At 31.2% G+C, this 22324-nt stretch overlaps 2 protein-coding genes across 2 annotated transcripts; both read left to right on the top strand.

Moving 5' to 3' along the window:
* Nucleotides 1-956: 956 nt before the first annotated feature.
* LOC141686468 (G2/mitotic-specific cyclin-2-like) lies at nucleotides 957-8697 on the top strand. The gene is made up of 3 exons (XM_074491503.1): nucleotides 957-964; nucleotides 8107-8221; nucleotides 8314-8697. The coding sequence occupies exons 1-3, from the start codon at nucleotides 957-959 to the stop codon at nucleotides 8695-8697; spliced, it is 507 nt and encodes a 168-aa protein (XP_074347604.1).
* A 9454-nt stretch (nucleotides 8698-18151) lies between these two features.
* Nucleotides 18152-19086, top strand: LOC141684695 (1-aminocyclopropane-1-carboxylate oxidase homolog 1-like). Its single transcript, XM_074489777.1, has 2 exons — nucleotides 18152-18474; nucleotides 18629-19086. Exons 1-2 carry the CDS (start codon nucleotides 18160-18162, stop codon nucleotides 18878-18880), a joined length of 567 nt encoding a protein of 188 aa, XP_074345878.1. The 5' UTR covers nucleotides 18152-18159; the 3' UTR covers nucleotides 18881-19086.
* The last annotated feature ends 3238 nt before the right edge of the window (nucleotides 19087-22324 follow it).

Genomic DNA, 22324 nt, shown 5'->3' with positions numbered 1-22324 from the left:
TATATTTAAAATTATCAATTAACACAAATACTGTTATTAGTGTCGCATCATGATATTCATGAGTTTATCTATTTTATATATTTAAAATTTTAGAAATTCTTTTTATAAATAAATTAAAAAAAAAATTTAAATAAAATTTTTAACGAATAAAACTTTTAAACAAATTATGTATCCTACAATTCTAACTAAAATACAAAATTCTACTCTATCCTAAAATATATGCATATTAATCATTGCAAGAAACGTTATATTGAAATTAAACTAATGATTCTCAAAAATAAACATAAGACACAAATAGTATTGTACATTCGAACATTTAGAAACAATTAAAGTTAATTGAAAGAAAACAATTATATATCATGGCCTAATCTCGGACACGAATTGACTTTTTCCGACCACTCATGTTACAAACTTCTAAAACTATGTGGATCACTCGTGAGCCACCACATGGGTTTCAACGTGGAAATCACTTATTGCAATATACTTGTGACATGTCATCGATGACTCATCTTTCATGATTTGGAAAAGTAGGGACCACTTTATATTTTACCTACCAATTGAATAAATGTAGGTAAAGACTATTTCTCCACCAACCTTTACCTACCAATCGCTACCAATATTTTATTAGTGGGTAAAACTCTTTACCTACACATAAAGTATTTTTACCTACCTTTATAATGTGTAGGTAAAAGCCAAATTTCTTGTAGTGTATGAATAGAGGATTCAATAAATTGGGAGAAATCAAGAATCGAAATGAAATAGAAACAAGAATCAATAACTGTGTATCAGTGTATATGAACAAGAATTATCAATGTATAATTGATATGAAAAGTAGGATATATTTCACTATTCTGAATTTAGAATAGGGGAAAAATTTGCCTGGCGCGTACTTAACCTGGTTCAACACACCGTCTTCGGTCTCCTGCTTGATCTGCCTTGCCGATACTGAATCAGTCATGGAAAGGTAGTCGTTTAGATAACTTACTACATACGCGTATCTCAAATTAATACCACGTAACCCTAATAATCTACCCATGCGTTTCTATCTGACTCGCGTATATAAATATATAGAATTATATAACACATAAGGTTCACATAATCATGTAAAGCACATAGCATATAAGGTACATAATTGATTTTAATCTCATAATTATTTTTTTAGAATCGATACTAGACTTATACCCATATTAACTAACCCTATTTGGTTTTATTTATAATTTTTCGGGATTTATTTGACCTGATTCTACCTATATTAGGGCCTATAAACCTTTAACTATCACAAGACGACTTTCTTTCGGAAGAAATTATTATTTACAATTATTTTTATTGGATTTTTTTCATTTTTCTGAATATAGGGGTCTTCGTTTCACTCAAATCGGAGTAACAGTTTAATTATTATGAATTAAACAAGATTTAATTAATTAATAATTAATTATAAATATTTAATTATAATTAAATAATCCTTAATTATATTTTTAAATAATTATTTAATAATTATTATATTTTAAAATTATTATTCCCTAATTATTAGGATTAATTATAATTATTTACAAATTATTATCACTTACTTGATTAGATCAATTATCTAGAAATAAATAATCGATGCAACTAACGGTTACGTTATTCATCGAATAAGTAATTATTATTTGCAATATAATCTAACTCAACGATCAACTACTCGTATAAATACGAGCTACTCGCATTCCTCGTATACCTATCAACTTATTATTACTGATAATTATAATTTATCACCACTTATACGATTAAATCGATCATCTGTATTTAACTATTCGATTCGAATAATTTTTACGATATTCCTCAAATAATTAACTATCGCTCTAATAATAATAATAATTATAATCCAACGTATCGTTCACTTTTTCACATAGGTACGAGTTATTCATATTATAGAACTAATTATCGAATCTTTAATCGTATTATTCAATTATTTTTAATCCTTATTTATTAATTAACTACCTAATTATTAATTAATAAATAACTAATAAATAATTAGATAAATAATTAAATAATCAATCAAATAACTAATTTCAAAATTTTAAATTATTAAAATAATTCTGAAAGTATTAATAATATTTTTCAGAATTTAAAACTTATTTTTATTTAATTTTTAGAATTTTTAAAACTGATTTTTGATTTTATAAAATATAATTAATTAATTAAAAATCCAGAAACAGAAAACGGGGAATGGAAATCTGGTTTTGAAGATCAAACCCAGGACGAATTCCGGGTTGAAACCGGGTCGAACCCGGGTCCTCAAGAACAGCCCAGAACACGGCAACGGTGGCCATTTCTGGCGAGCTTTCCGGCGAGCCTAAACCCCGGCCAAAACGCAATGATTTCGACTCGTTTAAGCTGCAACATCGTTCCTTTCTTCTCTCACCGTACAACCACCCTCTCCATCGCAATCGACGACCACTCCATCCCGTTCTCCGGCCAAAACTCCATTTTTTTTTCGATGAACCTCCTCGGAGAATCGTTTCTTACCAAATCGTGAACCAAAATTCACAAAACATATAGGAAATCAAAGCTATAGACTGCTATAATCATTCCCAACAGTACATATAATCAAAAATATCTAAAATTCTAAAAAAAAATAAATCAAAAATACTAAAACCCATGAACTCGGCACATCGATTTAGGGGTTATAAAATTAAAATTAAAATACCTAATCACTCCTAGGACTACAACAAAATTAATTGCATCAACCAAACAATCAAATGATTCTTCACAATCAAAAACCGAAATTCATGCCAAGAACATAAAAATTGATTTTGAGATTAATCGAACCTCAGTTGTTGATATTAATATCAATAGATTCGTCTCTTCACAAGGATTGTATCGGTTACTTGAACTTTTACAATGGATTAGTGAATCTCCTAAAATGATGGATTGATCTTCTCCCTCCTCTAAGAACATACTTGTCACCGACACTTTCTAATTTAATTAAACTGATTTTTAATAATTAATTAACTAAAAATTAATATTAATTCAGCTATTTATAGTAGTGAAAATAATACCCCTAAATAAAATTAAGGGGCTAATTACAAACCTAATAAAAATATTTGGCCCCAATTTTTATAATTTTTGGGTATTAATAATGAATTTTTAAATATCCAATAAATACAAAATAAATGCTAAAAATTCCCAATAAATGTGAATATTACAAAAATGCAAAGAATAAAGATATATAATAATTTCATGATCATATAAAAATAAAAATGTGATTTTTGTGGGGCTTTTGGTACCCGAAGAGGTCCGGAAAAGTCATCTTTCGCGAAAAAGGTAAATTTGTAAAACGTTTAGGGGTTCAGAATAGCGATATGATACAGGTCGTTTTGGCAAAATAGGGCCAATGATTTTATTTGAAATACGGGCTTTAAAACTCTATTTGAGCTGTACGGGTTTTGATATAAAACATATAACTTATGATAAAATACTCAATACATATCTGAATCACATTCTGATCGAAACAGACGACACGTAGCACATAGCAATTAGGGTTTAATGACTCAACACATTTAATCACATAATAATACACATAAATATCTTTATTATAATATAATACGAGCGTAATTTTCTCGGTCGTTACATTTGGCACTACAAAAATTTTGCAATCAGACAACAGTTGATAGACAACGGTAAAAAAAACTATCGTCCTAAAAAATCATACAACGGTTAATTGATTTTGCAGAAAAAACAGTTGTGTGAGCTCCAGAACAAACAATGGATATTCATCTTTTTTAAACTGTTGTACAAGTTGTATTCTCTCATCGAGTCAGAAAACGGTTTTTTAAATGTAGTGTTGTTAATCTTTAACACAACGATTATAAACCGCTGTTACTATGTTAACGTATAGGGATATAAGATAACCGTTTTGACATTACATTGTGTAATTCAGACAACGGTTTTTCAGAAAGGTTGTCCTCTAAACTATCAAACAACAGGATAAAAACAGTTGTCTGAGAAATTTTAATGGGTACCACGTATTGAGGTGGCAATACGTGATAGGTGGTAAATCATTCACAAGGATTGCTGAGGTGACGAAATGAGTGCCCTTCATTGAAATGAGATTTGATATCGGCCGTGAGATCGAAAAATAACTGATATTCTTATACAACGGTTTTATGTTAAAACAAAAGTTTTGTCTTAGTTGGTCTCATACAAGCTTTTAGATATTACGTTGTGTAATTCACACAACACTTTTTAGAATGGTTGTCTTAGAAACCTTCATACAACATAATAAAACTCTTGTCTAAAATAGTTATTTTATAATTTAAGTGGGCACCACCTGATGAGGTGGCCCCCCATGATAGGTTGTAAACATTTTACTCGAATTGCTGAAGTGTGGAAATGACAGCCCTTGATTGAAATGGATTAGATATTAGCCGTTAGATTGAAAAAAGCTGATATGCTTACACAACGGTTTTATAATAAAAAGAGCATTGTCTTTGTTGATCGTTACAAAATGGTGTTTCAAGAAAACCATTGTAAACGTATTACTGTATAAAATGAGATTCTCTGTTAACAAGATAAATTTTTTAAATAATTTTTTCGACGACCCAATCATATGGAAATTAAGATATATCAATTTTAGTCATACAAAAAAATTATTAAAAAATTTAAAATTCATCTTGCATGCCAGGAATAGAAAAATCCAATAAACCCATCCCGACAACGAGACTCGTTCCTGATTTACAAGATCATTTTTTTAAATGAAATTTTCGACGATCCAACCGTACAGATGTTAAGATATATCAATTTTAGTCATATCAAAAAATTATTAACAAATTTGAAATCCATCTTGCATGCGAGGATTACAAAAATCTAGTAAAAGTACCACTCCCCACAACGAGACTCGTTCCTGATTTACAAGATTAATTTTTAAAATGATTTTTTCGACGATCCAAACGTACGGATGTTAAGATTTAGTCATGAAAAAATTATTAACAAATTTGAAATCCATCTTGCATGCCAGGATTAGAAAAATTTAGTTAAAGTACCATCCCCAACAACGAGACTCGTTCCAGATTTACAAGATAAATTTTTAAAATGATTTTTTCGATGATCCAGCCGTACCAATGTTAAGATATATCAATTTTATTTATATTAAAAAATTATTAACAAATTTGAAATCTATCTTGCATGTCAGGATCAGAAAAATATAGTAAAAGTAACACTCACGACAACGAGACTCGTTCCCGATTTACAAGATTAATTTTTAAAATGAATTTTTCTATGATCCAATCATACGAATATTAAGATATATCAATTTTAGTCATATGAAAAAATTATTAATAAATTTGAAATCCATCTTGCATGTCATGATTAGAAAAATCTAGTAAAAGTACCCCTACCGACAACGAGACTCGTTCCCGATTTACAAGATTAATATTTAAAATGATTTTTTCGATGATCCAACTGTAAGTATGTTAAGATAAATCAATTTTAGTCATATGAAAAAATTATTAAAAATTTCAAATTAATCTTGCATGTGAGGATTAGAAAAATGTAGTAAAAGTATCACTCCTAACAACGAGATTTGTTCACAATTTATAAGATAAATTTTTAAAAAGAGTTTTTCGACGATCGGGCCATATATATGAAAATATATCGATTTTAGTCATATAAAAAAATTATTAAAAAATTTCATATTCATTTTGCATGTCAGAAATCGGAAAATCTAGTAAAAGTACCACCCCCAACAACAAGACTCGTTTCCGATTTACAAGATTATTTTTTAAAATGATTTTTTTGATGATTGAACCGTACGAATGTTAAGATATATCAATTTTAGTCATATAAAAAAATTATTAAAAATTTCAAATTCATCTTGCATGTTAGGATTCGGAAAATCTAGTAAAAGTACCACTCCCAACAACAAGACTCGTTCGCGATTTACAAGATTAATATTTAAAATAATTTTTTTCGACAATCCAACTTTTCGGATGTTTAGATATATCAATTTTAGTCATATAAAAAAATTATTAAAAAATTTCAAATTAATTTTGCATGTCAGGATTAGAAAAATCTAATAAAAGTACTACTCCCAACAACGAGATTTGTTCACGATTTATAAGATAAATTTTTAAATGAGTTTTTTGACGATCCAACCATATAGATATTAAAATACATCAATTTCAATCATATAAAAAATTATTAAAAAATTTCAAATTTATCTTGGATGTCAGGAATAGATAAATCTTGTAGAAGCACTACTTCCTAGAATGCGATAAGTTATTAAAAAATTACTAAAAATTATATCTTGCATGATTATAAATTTTTTTGAATAAAAGTGCAAATCCAAAAATTAAGATTATTTTTCGATTAAAGAATTAATTTCATGAAGATTTTTTTCCGATGATCTTGGAGAATGTTAATGTTATTACTTTTAATATTGTAAAAAATAATTTAAAATTTCAATTTTAATGAAAATTGATTAAAAGTCCAAATCCAAAAATTAAGATTATTTCTCGATTACGAAATTAATTTCATAAAGATATTTTTTCGATGATGTTGTAGAATGGTAATGTTATAACTTTTAATACTTTAAAAAATAATTTAAAATTTTCAATTTTTATGTCAAATTACGTTATACTGAAAATTATTTGAAGTTATTATTATTTAAATACAGCTACTTGTAAATTTGATATTTTTTTACTAAATCAAGACTAATATTTGGTTTCCTCCACCGGCCAATATTTCATTTATGCCTTCTCAAGTCTTGGTTTCCCCCTTCTATCTCAATCCCTAAATATCATACCCTCCGCTATTCAATCTCAACATCATAAACAGATCGAACTCTCTCTTTCTCTCCATCTCTCCCCCTCTATCTCCTTCTCTCTCAATCTTACAACCAGAGTCAATACACTTCATAGACACCCAGATCGATGTAAGTGTATATATCTCTACGCATCACACATATTTAGATGTATGTGTACTTTTCTTCGATTTGGGGTTGTTTTCTATTTTCTATTCTTCCATTTGTAATTCAATTTTTAGGTCTTATTCTTTTATTAGTTTAGGGCTTCAGTTTAGGATTGGGTTTCAATTTATATTTGGGCATAAAGTCATGTAGGTTAAGCATTTTGGGTGTAGTGGAAGGACGAAATGGGGAGGACACTACTGATTGCCATAACCCGTAGGTTCATCACTATTATCTTAAACTTCTGTTTTAGTTATCCCACCTAGACATATAGCATTTGAACTTTGCTGTTTAAGACTGGTCCGAGTCCTTTAATTGATTTCTAATTATTACAGTGCTGCCTTTTTTTTGCCTTTAAGTAATGTATTTTTTGTTAGTTACTCTTTATATGCCTATATTTGCTTTTGTATAAGGATGTCAGACTAGTTGAGGCCTTTTGTTGAGATATGAATGCACTTCATAAGTATTCACATCATAATTTTATAACTTGTTGACAGTTTAGTGTTTATGACTTCTTCCCATTTCTTCCTGAACTTTTGTCTAGTACTATATTACAAGATAAAAGGCAAAGGTCTGCTATTTTGGTGTGGTAGTGATAATTGTTTTTAGTCATTTAGCATAATAGTAAGCATAAGAGATTGTTGAATGCTCCTCACAAATGATGAATGCTCCCCACAAATGCAAAGTTGCAAAGTGATGATATGGTATTTTACTACTTGCAGAGTTAAGTTTTCTCATAGACTTTATCTGATTTTCGAGTTTAATCTTGTGTTTTTGCATCATTATCGTTAAACTCTGCTTTTTGTGCTGGTTTTTTCAGCTGCTTTATGGTTAGTTAATTGTGTAATGGATACTTGTTATTAGTGCTAACGAGTAGTGAAGTACAAAAGAATGTATATTTATATGATTAACACTTCTTTGCAATTTCAAGGAAAATAATTCCTTAAGAACACTTCTTTACTGATAAGTATATAGTTGGGAAGATAGACTAAAACGAGTTAGCCTAAACATTAAAACCATAATAGGTTCAGTGACTGAATCACGGTGACATGATACATTACTAGTAGCTCTTGAATCTACTCCAATAACGTGCATTCCGGCTGGTTGTAATGGTGCTATTTCAGCCGCTGAAACAGTTGTAATAGTTCTCCTGCTGCTTGCAGATTAACTAAGAAACCCAAGGTACAAATTGTTGATATTGATGTTGCTGATGCCAACAATGAGTTGGCAGCTGTTGAGTATATGGAGGACATGTACAAGTTCTACAAGCTTTTTGAGGTACATTTTAATCTTGAACAAATTGTATTGAACTTAATACTTGTAGTACTATATTGCACAAGTCTGACCTGTCAAACTCTTCTCTCTTGTAGAATGAGACCAAGGTTTTTGACTACATACAGTCACATCCTGAAATTAATAAGAAAATGAGAGCCATACTTGTAGACTGGTTGATTGAAATTCACAAAAAATTGGATCTGATGCCAGAGAATATTTACCTCACAATCAACATAATCGATCGCTATCTAGCAACGGAGATAGTGGGAAGGAAGGAACTGCAGTTATTGGGCATTAGTTCAATGCTTACAACCTCAAAGTATGAAGAGATATGGGCCCCTGAAGTGAATGATTTTACCAAAATTTCACACAAAGGTTACACTAATCAACAAGTGCTAGTTATGGAGAAGAAAATTCTCGGTGGGCTTGAATGGAACTTGACTGTCCCTACCCCTTATGAGTATATGTATGCAAATTAGTTATTGTGTACCTTAATGAGCATATTTAGAAATAGATTTTAAGTTATAGTTGTAATTCTTGTAGAGAACCTTTGTATTATAAATTTAATTTCAATTGTGAAATAACAATTGAATTATTATAATATCATTTTATTTTAAAATTGATTTATTTTAAATAATGAGATTAACTTTGTAAAAAATTGTGTGCAACCCACTTAAAAATGATGAAGACCGTTGTATGTGTCACTGCACATATATTTTTTTTAAAAAATTGTTGTCTTTTGATATTCTTTGCAATGGTTTAAATTTTTTACACCATTGTCTTTTAAACAAAAAACATTCATGATAATGGTTTTACTAGTTAAAAAAAGATTATAAACTGTTGTTTATGAAAATATCGAATAAGTTAACAATAATGGTTTTTTACAAAACCATTATTGTTAAGTTAGATAGACAGTAGTTAAATAAAAAAATAGTTATTTTAAAAAGTTCCAACAATGGTTTGTTGAATAACTGTTCTGTCTTCCATGTTAACACAAGTACTCTAACAGGTTGTTTAATCTCTATTTTTACAAGGGTAAAAACAACCATTGTCTGATGTTCAATCACACGAGTGTTGGAAACACAACAGAAAACATACTTGTCACACAACGACAAAAAAATAGTATGATTGCAAATATGTTGTAGTGTGGGATGTTCCCCAAAATAAATTCGTGCGCATAAAGCGGATAATATCATACTAATGTGGAGTTAAGGTTCGCAGGTGGCCCAATAAGTAACCTGGCAATGATACTACTTGTTGGACTACGTGCGAGCCTCTTCACATTAAAATGATATTGTCGATTTGGGCCGAGCCCGCATAAATTTATTTTTTGATACTTACCAAAATGCCTCATACTAATGGAGGTAACATGCTGCTTATTAACCATCAGTTTTCTCCTCCTACAAAAATAATGTCCATTCACCCAGACAAAAATAAGGGACGAAACATTAAGAATTGAAGAAGAAATCAAGCAATATACTAGCGCTCATCAAGAGCCCAACTCAGAGATTTGGATCCTTCTTTCTTTTTTGATCATTTTGATGTTGAACTTAGGTTGATAAAAATAAATAAAATATTATAGCTTATGCCCATGCTTTTTTTGCGAAAATATTATTATAATCCGACCAACATTTAAGTAGTTTCATATCTTGTATAGATACATCTAGCCGTCTAGGAGTTTACTTTTTATTTCTATTATAAGTTAATAAGTACTAGTTTATTCTAAATGAGATTAGTTGAAAAAGTTACCGTAAAAGATTTTTTTTTTCAATTTAGCTATACATCAACGTGATCATGTCATGTATAAAAATATATATTTTATAAGTACTGGTATAGAATAGGCATTTTGTACATGTGACCTATATATCTTATAACACATATGTAGAGGAAGGCACACAATAAAAACTAGTCTTAATTGTGTCTACTCATTAGGCTCTTTCTCTTATTGATATACCCAACTCTCTGCATTCCCAAACAAAAGAACAACATCATATCATCTGATTTAGTAAGGTGTTTAATCATTTAAAAAATTACTTAAAAAATATAATTAAGATACTTGTTAGAGTACTTTATATATGATCATCATTTTGGCTCAACATATTTTTGGTGCTGATCTGGATTCCTCCCACCAAGCGTTGATATCAACATGTTAGTTCAAAACTTCAGTATGTTCGATATTAGTTATGAAGAGTCTATACTTAACACCTTGCATTAAATTCTTTCTTGCTGCTGGTATACTATTTCGTTACTCTTAATTATGTAATGGATATAATTTATCACAACTCAGGAATGATCTTTTCGAAATTTATAAATTTTGCTGGACCTGAAGTTAAAATCTTATTGTTTGAGCTAATCTGTTAAACTATAACTAGCTTGGCAAGCTTGCAAGATGACATGTACGGTATCCAAACTTATTCTCTCATTTTTGTTTTTTTGATTAATTTAACATCAATTTAATTATAGGGAAATGCTTGCTTCTTACCTTTTCCGTATAAACATATAAGGTAAATTGAAATATGTTGGTTATATGTTGGAGCAAGGTTCCTTTAACGAGGTGACTTATTGATCATCACTTGCTTCTTGTTACTATTCAAGTTGATGAGGTAAACGTGACCCTAATTATGGGTAAGTCATTCCCTTTTATGTATATCTATAAAGATTGTACAATCATTTTACATATTTAATTTTCCTTATACAATTTTAACTGCCATTTCTCTGTTCATTTTTTAATGGATGTAACTTAAATGAAGAAGTAATAAAACTGAATTGTAATATCAATTTAAAGATATTGGCTAATGCCACCCGAATATCTAAGAGTGTCCGACGATTGGTAGTTGCTAAAAACATTCACGATTTTTTTGCAAGTAAAATTAGTTATGACTCCAATTTAGTTACACCCTTACGTGAGTTTAGTTAGTTCATTTACAAGAAGTATTAATTATTCTTTATTATTTACCACTGTGCCAATTAATTTATTACATTTTCTTTGCTCTACTTTTTAGTTCCCAGAGATTTCTATTGTTAGTTAGTTCGCCCAAATTTTAACTTATTTGTCAAATACACTTGTGACTATTTACATGTATTTCTTCTATGTGTTTTAAGACTCTTGACACAACATCAGTGATAATGGTCATTGTTTTAGTTAACAAATAAAATATAAAACTAACTACATGTAACACCCCCAAATCCGGGGTCGGGGATCCGGGTTGTCACGAGTTCCATTTCCCTTAATAATATTTAATCTTAATAATCAACCAACTACTGCGTACTGTGACCCCACAATATACACACACACCACAAGTTATAGTCTCACAGATGAATATCCAAAAATAACACAAGTCATTTTATTCCACAATTATAAACCATTTCACCTCAAAAGGGTTTCTGAATAATTTACATATTCTTTGCCATTATTACAATTCATAATATACATAAGTCTGGTTCATCAATAGTTGAAAGCCTAGCCTATTGGTAGTTCCTACCTCAGCTACGGTGGCATCAACGCTTCCAGAAAACTGCAGAACGTTTCCTGACCGCTTACGAATTGGAAGCTTGGTCCTGTTCATCTTTTCTATCTGTTGTTGTGTGAAGAAAGAAGAAAGCAAGGGTGAGCAACAAGCCCACCAAAATAATATGTATAATAATTAACAATATATGAGCATTCTCATAGTACTCATGAAAGTCTTGGTCCAGAAGAAATGAACCAAGTTGATATCTTAACGCGACCAAGTCGCAAAATATTCAGTATATATATACATATATACTTTTCACAATTTTTGAAATCCTCTGACATGTATAATATACACAGAGTTCCAGTTTATAACTATTTAAAAATATCGTTGCAAGGTGATCTCATATATCTAACCTTGTCTCAACGTTTTTCTGAAAATCTTTGTCATTCATAAGATAATCATTAACTGGATATAAGTTGAAAAGATGAAGTTACAAGATACTCCAATATACTTATATCTTTTCCGAATACTACTTGAACCACCACCGTTCAAGGTATAAACAATTTCGAAAGTTCATCACATAGATGAGACTACAAGATAAGACTTGAATAGATTCAATCCTTGAAATGTTGTTTAAAAGAAATGAAGTTACGAGATACTTCATTTGAGGGAAACATCATTATAACCGTTTGACCCTGTCAATGCCTCAGCAATCACCCATCTGTAGCCTTTCGATCGAATGCTCAGGGTAGTGTTGCAAAAATATCCAAACTGGATGATGAACTCATTACAGGAGTTTGCCGCGCCAGGAAGACCACTTACGATGATCAGTCGCAGTAGTACAGCCCCACCATTTTCTACATGTAGAGGAAAACCTGTCGGATTTACTTGTCAAACCGAACACTGGACTCCTAAGGACTGGACCGTCTTAGCGGAACTTCAAGGCCATTTGGGCCAATATAATAAGGCTGGGGCCGGCGCCACTCGACCACTTACGTCACTCCTAGTTCAGATGAAATCCATGACTCTGAAACGTAAAGCTCGTCTCCCCTTTTCCTAAGTAGGAACTAGTTGATACGACTCCGCCAGGAAGTCGCATCTAGTTGGAAAGAAAACTCACCGATATTTCCCAGGCGATGCCTGTTAATGGATTAACTTATTCCAAGAATTTTACTTCCCGAGTGTTGGGTAAGTAATCAAAAAACTCTTTTATCAAAACAGCAACCTTGTTGCGAATATAAGAATACATCACGGAGCCGGATCCCTCAGATTTTTGAGCGAGTATTTAAATCCCCTTCGAAAGGAAGATCTTAAATTCGAAAACGAGTTTTGGAATCTGCTCTAACTTTTAAAATTATTTTGAAGACTCGAAAACATTTTTTAAGAATGTTTGGAGTAATGCTGATTTAATAAAATAAATCAGTCCCGATATATTAGAAAATATCTGAATATTATTATTTAAATAATATTCCCACAAGGATAATCCTTATTAAAATAACTGAAGTAGAAGTTTTAAAACTTATACTTGAAATGAATAATAAATAACCAAAGATATACTTATACGAACGTATGATCTTTATTTGAATAATCGAAAATAAGTTTGATTATCGAAACATTATTCTTTAATAAAATAAAGAATATTATTTAGTAAATAAGTGGAGTCATAAGTCCTCAAATGAATATTCAAAATATTATTCATTAAATAAAATAAACGGAGTCTTAAGTCCTCGAATGAATATTCAAAATAATATTCATTAAATAAAGTAAGCGGAGTCATAAGTCCTCGAATGAATATTTAAAATAATATTCATTAAATAAAATAAACCGGAGTCTTAAGTCCTCGAATGAATATTCAAAATAATATTCATTAAATAAAGTAAGCGGAGTCATAAGTCCTCGAATGAATATTCAAAATAATATTTATTTAATAAAATAAGCGGAGTCATAAGTCCTCGAATAAATATTCAAAATAATATTCATTAAATAAAATAAAGTTATCGAATAAACCTTATTCGATTAATAGTTTTGAAAACTATATCTATATATATAAATATATATATATATATATATATATATATATATATATATATTATACTCGGGAACATCGACTCCCGGTTTAGAAAATGTTCAACTTTGGGTCCCCTGTACTAAGGGTATACGCAACTATGCTTATCTCTAGCATAGATATTATGCAACTTATAAGCATTTGAATCAAGAATAAGATATCAAGATTACGAAACAGACATGCATATATACCATATCAGCATGCTCCAATATATTGCAAAATTTGCTAATAACAATCATGCACTTATCACAAGATAATGCATATACATATATTTACATCACAACAACAGTATAACAGGTATAAAACTTGCCTGAGTGCTCCGGGGTAGACTTAAGCTTAGAGTGGGTCCGGTAACCTATGAACAACAATATAAGCCGGAATTAAACCGCGGGTCGCTTAAGAAACTAGACTTTAACCAATTGAACCCTAACGTTTGCTTATGGTCATTTCTACGCTTAACAAATCACATAAGTCGTTCGAGTACCCTCGGCTCCACCATTTTTAATAAATTAAATATTACGAATTTTAAGGCAACGCTTTTCGCGAGTACCCTACCAACTTCCTAGTCCACTTTACATAATTGTTTCATACTCCAATTAGTCATTTAAGGGCCTTAACCAAGGTTTCAAAGTAAGGCGAGGGGTAATGTTTCGTTCGCGAACGCCGTTACTTAAAACGGTCGTTTCTCCTAAACCGTACATCGGATTCAAGCGAACCACATATCAAAACGAAGTTTACGACATAATCTAACTAAACATGGCAAAGTCACAGATTCAATAGTTAGCTCTCTGTCCCAAACACTAAGAACAAGCAGTTGTATGCAATTGGCATTACGACGACTATGTTTACGCGATTACCAAGTTTTTAAACCACTCCAAACAACCACCATTCAACTCACAACCAACAATACAACCAACCCTCATCCAAACCATACTACATCAGTCCCCAAACCTCAAGATTTTCCAATTTATACAACCCCACACATGAACTACTAGCTATACTTAAGTTTCATTAACTATAAACAAGATTTCAACATCTAAATTACTACAAATCCAATCCAAACTCTAAACACACAAGCATCATGCTTCTCATTTACTATAACCATCAAAACCATCATAATACTCAAAGTAAAGCTAGGGTTTGGAGGTGTTATACCTTCCTTGGAGTGATTAAAGTAGCTAGAAAGTTTTAGGGAGCTCCTACAAGCTTGATCTTTCCAAAGAAATCAAGAACACAAAGTTAGGTTTTGAAGTTTCTAAACGTCAGATTGAAAGAAATGTCAAAACGAGGGTCTTACCATGCTTATTTGGACGAGACTTGTGAACAAGAGTTGTAGGCCATCTCTATACCTTTCCAAAGCGCTATAGAACATACTATTTGAGTGAGTATTGAAGGAGATATGGTAGTTTAAAGTTGCTGCTCTGGTTTTGGCCGAGAGCTTTTGTTCTTGGAAAGAAAAAGTCAACTTCTAATTTGTGTTTTGTGTTTTTGATTTGTTTTGCTTGGTTATTTCCTTTTGTTTTGCTTTATTACCTTTTAACCATGGTAAAATTTGTGTGGCTTGTAAATCAACCAACAATCCCTCCATTTGTCATGCTTATTGTCACCATGTCTATGTCATCCATTTGCCACATGTCTCTTCCTTGTGGTTTGATGATGTCACAATCCTTGCCTTCTTGTACAAGCTTGTCTCTTGGTCGTTTATTTATTTTACGGTTCGCTTAACTTTCGTTCTCGTTTATCGTTTAGAGAGATTATACCCGGGATCTTATTACTTGGGTTCCCCTAAACCCTTCTCAATAAATTATATTCCTTTTATGATCCCCTCTTATAATCCTTGAATTTAAATCCTTTTTATCCTGTTACCTTATACTCAATTCTTTCGGTATCTGGTGGATTTTTGGGAAAAATCAAAGTGTTCGATTTGGATTCTGACGATCTTTACATACACTTATATACCATATAGAGTACTAATAAGACCTCAGAATATCCATAAAAGAATTGCTACTTTGTGTGGCATTAAAAGTTTTCTTATTCAGCAAAATAACTAGTCATAAGGTTTACAAAAAGTCCAAAATTTTTGGGGTTATTACACAGCATATATATAACTATGCAAGAACACATAGATATTTTACTCAATTTACTTTATATAAGATATAAAGAAATTATGCTACAACTTTCAAGAAAAAACAATGTTATTCTTCTTGGCTACTTCCCAAGAACAAGCTCTAGAGTTTGGCTTATAGAGAGAGAAAATATATTACAAAACGAATCTCCTATTGGTTACACAGAACTAATAATTGTAAATGCATTATATATAAAAAATAATGTAGTACTAGGTGTGCACGTTGCACCTTTGTAGATTTTAGGACCACTTTTTTTCTTTTGTACGCTCCTCCTCTTTTGCTGTGTATTTGTTCTTTTCTTTCTCTCCAAGTTTAAGTATAGGCTTGACACATATTCACGGACCCCTCCATGTACAATGTGTTGTAGTGGTATGTTTCTTATTTTCTTGTAAATTTGTACCTTCGTTCGTTTGTCACGATATAGTACAACTTGGATTTCATGATCTTGAATAACTTTAACTTTTTGATATAACATCTTTCTTGATTTCACGGTATAGCACATAGTTAGATTTTTCGATCTAGAGAAAATTTGGACTTCTCCATATAGACCAAATTTGAACTTCATAATATTGTGGATCAGACTTTACTACTTGGCTTTGATGAACTTCACTACATAGCTCTTCTAGACTTCACGATATTGGACTTGGGAGGAATTTCTACAACTTATTGACTTCAAAAAGTTTTCTATCCTCAAATTCCAGCTTGAACAATTTCACATAAGTTGTTCCAAATTGATTTATTCTATATCTACTATTTAGAGAAGTGTTTCATAGAGATCCCTAAGTTAATATAGAAATCTGATGCTATAACCTAACAATAACAATAATTCACACTAACCTTAGCCCTATACTATCAACAGTGACCCTTTACCCTTCTTCACATTTATTTTTTAATTAAAAAATTAAAGAAAAAATCTAAAGATTTGTGGATACCCTTTTCTGAAAACTTATAATTTGGTCATTTTTATTTAAAATCTTTAAGCAAATTTATAAAATTAGTTATTTTATATTTACTTGTGTTAAGAAATTATTAAAAAAATTAATTAGTAATGTAATATTTATTTATAATGATAAATGATTTTTACGATGATATCCTTTATTTAAATCCGCGCGATATTTTCTTGCAATGATATTGTTGTAGTTAAACCATTATTTTTGTCCTTGTTATTTTTGACATTTATTTTTATTAAGTAGTACAAAAGTTTATCAAACTTAACTATAAATAAACATCTATTACTTTGTTCTTTAAATAATGAATTAAAGATTCTTTTCAGTATTATATTATAATTAATTAAAGATTTTTCCCATATACTCTAATTTTATTTTCTTTATACCTTATTTATCTTTTTTACATTCTTTGCCTTTATTACGATTAATTGAAAATTCTTTTTAATATGTCCACACATATTAAATTCAACATTATATTGTTTGATTCTATCTTATATCTTTTAATTCACCATTTGAATTTATTTGATTTGAAAATGTCTACACTGGATCTCTACATTTATGATTATTGAAAGAAAGAAGGATTTCAGAAGGCCGTGGAAAATTTTGTGAAAGGCGCAAATGTTGAGAAGTCAGAATATAAGTGTCTTTCTTCTTATATATTTGATTATATCTTTGCAGTGAAAGAATGATTCAAAAGAATAATTAATTGATTACTGCCTCTTCCATTTTAATTTTTATGTATAATATGTGCAAATTTTCTTTTACTATCTTTTTATATTCTTATGTCCTTAATGTAAATTGTTGTCATTTTCGGCTTAGTGATGAATTGCGTTTATAGTTGCTAAGGAATCGCGGGTTGCATTCTGGCTGAGTTCCGCTCCAGGATGATAAAGCATCCAAGGTGGAATCAATAATCACCTGCACATATCTTATAGTAATATCATTTATGAATATTTATTTTAATAAATATTAATTTTATGTACATGCGAGTCTTAATTCAAGATCTTATATATGCATTTGAGGTTAATTCAATTCATTGTTCAGTCTCATTTGAAAGAAGCCACACTAATACTAGAATCACTTCAAATATCCGTGAAACTGCCACCACAAAATCTGAGTTAATATTCACTTTGTGTGTTTTCTTTTTATCTTATTCATGTGCTTTATTAATGTTCAAAAATATTTGGTGGTCAAAATAGCAGGAAATTTATGTCATATTATTTATGCATGTGAATTATGTTTCCACTTGCACCAACCATGTATTTTAATTCTCTCCCCATATATGGTCTTTTCATATAAAATTATCTTCCCTTTATTCTTTTTATTTTTCTTTTTATTTCGCAGGAAAGAAATGGGAGATTATGTGCAGTCAATGATCAAACTGAGAGCGACCCTATCGGAATTGCTATCTGAAGCTTTAGGGTTAAGCAGTGACTATTTGTCGCGCATTGAATGCATGAAAAGTGAGTTCTTGACCTGGTTATATTATCCGGCTTGCCCTGAGCCTGATCTTGCCTTTGGAGCTCCACGGCATTCAGACCCTACATTTCTAACTATACTACTACAAGACACAATTGGTGGCCTCCAATTTCTTCATCAAGATCACTGGGTTGATGTTCCTCCAATTCCCGGTGCTCTGATAGCCCACATTGGAGATCTTATGCAGGTAGCTGTATACTTGATTTTTTTTTAAATTATATAAAAGTTACAATTCTGATACTGTCGTACTCTGTATACTGCTGAGTTTTCCAGAACCAACAGAGCGATTTTTTATTTTCAAATTTTTTAAATAACTCTTTTTCCTTACTTTGTGAGTACAGATTATTTCAAACGACAAATTCAAAAGTGCAGATCATAGAGTACTGGCACACAGTGATCAAATAAGGGTATCAGCAGCATGTTTTCTGTATCCGAGTGCTAAGAACTTACTGAAGCCATACGGCCCGATAATGGAGCTTATGTCTGACAGCAACCAACCTATGTACAAGGAAATAGTGCCCTTGGAATATGCACTCTACCATCAGTCCAGAGCAATGGATGGTACACCAACGCTTTCTCACTATAAGCTATGAAAAAATGGCAGACAGGCAGTTGCAAGAAAAAAAGTAGCAGTGTTTGTTTGATGCTAGGCTGTTAATTTTCCGGGACAGTAAAAATGGTAATATAGCTCATGCCTGTATAAATTTATCAAAATCCAGAATGTTTGCTATATTTTTTTATTTCGTAATAATAACAACACAGCAGACATTAAGCTTTCAAAAGAAATTTTAAATTAAAACTTCATTTGATAGTTCATTATACAGCACCACATCTTAAAATTACACGAATTCAACATGACACTATCACAACTCTCACGAAACTTAACCAAGAAGAAAAACCAAACAAAGATCCGCTCCCTTGCAGCACCATACGATTTTGCAGTGGCAAAAAGATCTGATAGAACAAAAAATCGAAAACCACTCGTGTAGAGACCAAAAAAGAGAATTATACTTTAAGGACCATTCTTCTAGGTTTATAGTGTGTTGTCTTCTAAACAGTCCTATCTGTTAAACGTCACAGCCCTTGAACATAATGCCTTTTGTTGCAATATCTTCAAGAGTGAGCACAGTGCATTTGTCCATGTTCATATTGTCCTGCCCCAGCAAAGAGTATCAATTTAAAAACAATTTAAACATATTATTGTAAATTACATTTGTAACATAAAACCAGTCAGGTCCAAGGATATGAAAATAAAGGATTGTAGAAATAGTCTTTTATTAAGTTGATTGTTCTTTGCAACTTGAAATGCAATAGAATCAAGAAGTTGCCATGGCACGTTTAACAAAGAATAGTATATCCACCACATAGTATATCGAGATTTTCCCATTGTAGACTTCTGTACCGTCCTTTAATACGTGTCCGTTTGGAAAATTTAATATAATTAACTTATAACTTAAGTTGAATAAGCGTCTGATAAGTGATAAATCATAACTTGATAAATGCTTATAAGTTATACAAATGTTTGGATAATTTAATTTATAAGTTAGATTTTTTTAATTAAATAAACTAAAATAAATAATTTTTAAATATAATTATCTTAATTCTTATATTTTAAGTTTGATTGACATTTAAAAAAATATATATTTTAAAACTAAAACTGATAAAAAAATTAAAAATAAAAATAAGTTAAGATTAAGTACCTCGTTACTAACATTCAACTTATCAGTTTATAAGTTGTAAATTCAACTTATAACTTGGGTCGACAAACACTCGTCACTAAACTGTTGCGGGCTTATAAGCCAATAAGCTTGCTTATAAGATTTGCCAAACATGTCCATTGCTAACCCAAGCTCCTTATTGTTTTCACAATTTCAAGAAAGGGGCTGCGATCCTCACATAGCATCTAGATACAAGTACAAAGACTTATTTCAATATATTCTAGATAATGGGAATGATCACTCCCCTCAAACATCCAAAGATATAAAAAGAAGAAGAAGATCGCCCGTTTTCGGAGAGTAGCCCGCTTCCCATTACTCACTAGGGCATTTCAAAAGAATCATTTGTAATGTTTTAATAAGTACACAACGGTTTTCAACTGCACTCCCAAATTTAACTTTTACCAACATTTGCCCACTTGCAACAATATGTTCTACCGTCACTGGTAAAACTCTTAAGTGAATTCCCACTTCCATTGCCCAGCTTGATATTTGCTCATAACTGAAAGATCCACATGTAACAATTTCCTGGTCAACCAATTGCAGAATTCTACCGGAGTATATACCAAGAAAGAATAACTGATATCATAGACTCTAACTTTTTGTTTGCTAAATTTTTATCTCTGAAGTATCTTATTCCCTTGTAGAAAGTGTTAAATCCAGAAAGGGGTTTTATACAAAAAGTCATGATTTTGGAAATGAATGTCTAATAAATTATTGCAAAGACTTATGAAAGATATATACTTGCATAAGAATTTTTTATGAGATCATCAAATTTTATTCAAAATACATTAAATGATGAACATTGAGGCACACCGATTAGAATGGCAAAAGAAATGGTCCACATGACATACCTTGGACCCATATGGCACGAGTTCCCGCAATTCCTTAATGCAATCTTGGATTAACTGTCTACATTTTTTGCCATTATTAATCGAGGCCTCTCCTTTTGTTTATTACATTTACTATAGCTTGCAGATGATAATGCTTTTGGTAACCTGCCATGCATCATTGGCTCCAGATGTACGAATGGAGTAATTTGCGTTGTCTTCAATAATGGAAGAATGTTGTTTTAGTGAATAATCTGCTGAAGAGATGCCATGTGCGTCATTGGTGTGAGGCTCTAAAACTTTGTCAAATATCAGCAAGGAATTTACTTATCCCGATTTAGTATCCTCATGCTTAACTTCAGTAGCATTTATTCAAGCTTCAGCCACCACTGTTTCTAATAGATGTTCCACACATGAGTTCACTGTCGTAAGATTACTAATGCAAGTTCTGTCATCAGGTATCTGAACAACTATTTCAGTCTTCTGTTTTTTATTTTTTGGAATAGTGCTTCATGAATCCCACGACCAACAGAAAAATTTGAACACAGATCACACTTATTTATATGATTACCCTCTCTATAGTAATCTTCCCAGCTGTAGCCATTGAGTAAAGATAGATCATCATTATTCTCTGTGCCCACTACCGAGTCCCAAAAGACACTACTGCTGTTACGTTTCTTGCTGACAACGTTTTCATTTATATGTTGCAGATATTTTGCAAGATAAGATACAAGTGGATCCAAACTTTCAAAAACCCTCGAGATTGACTTCTCAGGTTTCTGATTCGTATTCGTAACTTCTGTCTTCCATATGTATTAATATTGGTAACTAACTTTTCAAGTTTCTCAGATTGCTGCATCATTAAAACAATAAAATTACAGCATTTATCCAACTTTTCCCTTTCATCACCCTCACTTACCAGGGTTCTAATATTCTCGTCTTGTCATTTAAGTGTATCTATGAAAGTTTGTTCGATTGTGTTTGTGGGTGTATATAAAGTGTAAGAAAATGATGAAGTCATGTAGAAACATACCTAGATATTTAGAAATTGAAGGTTGAGGAAGTAGGTTGGGCCGCGTGCGAGTCTTAACTTTACATTAGTATGATATTTTTTGCTTTGGGACAAAACCACACGAATTTATTTTTAGGCACATCCCAAAATGTCATACTAACAGAGTTAACTCGCTGCTTATTAACAACCAATCTGCCTCTCCCACAAATGATGTAGGACAACTCCTAACAGCCTCTAGATGTATGAATGGAGTAATTTACGTTCTCTTCATAATGGAAGAATGTTGTTTTAATGAATAATCTGCTGAATAGATACCATGTGCGTCATTGGTGTGAGGCTCTAAAACTTTGTCAAATGTCAGCAACGAATTTACCGATCCCGATATAGTATCCTCATGCTTAACTTCAGTAGCATTTATGCAAGCTTCAGCCACCACTACTTCTAATAGATGTTCGGCACATGAGTTCACTGTCGTAAGAT

The sequence above is a fragment of the Apium graveolens genome, chromosome 9, assembly GCF_009905375.1.
Source record: "Apium graveolens cultivar Ventura chromosome 9, ASM990537v1, whole genome shotgun sequence".
NCBI lineage: Eukaryota > Viridiplantae > Streptophyta > Magnoliopsida > Apiales > Apiaceae > Apium > Apium graveolens.
The sequence above is the reverse complement of the archived record's forward strand: the minus strand, read 5'-3'. Positions and strand labels throughout refer to the sequence as shown.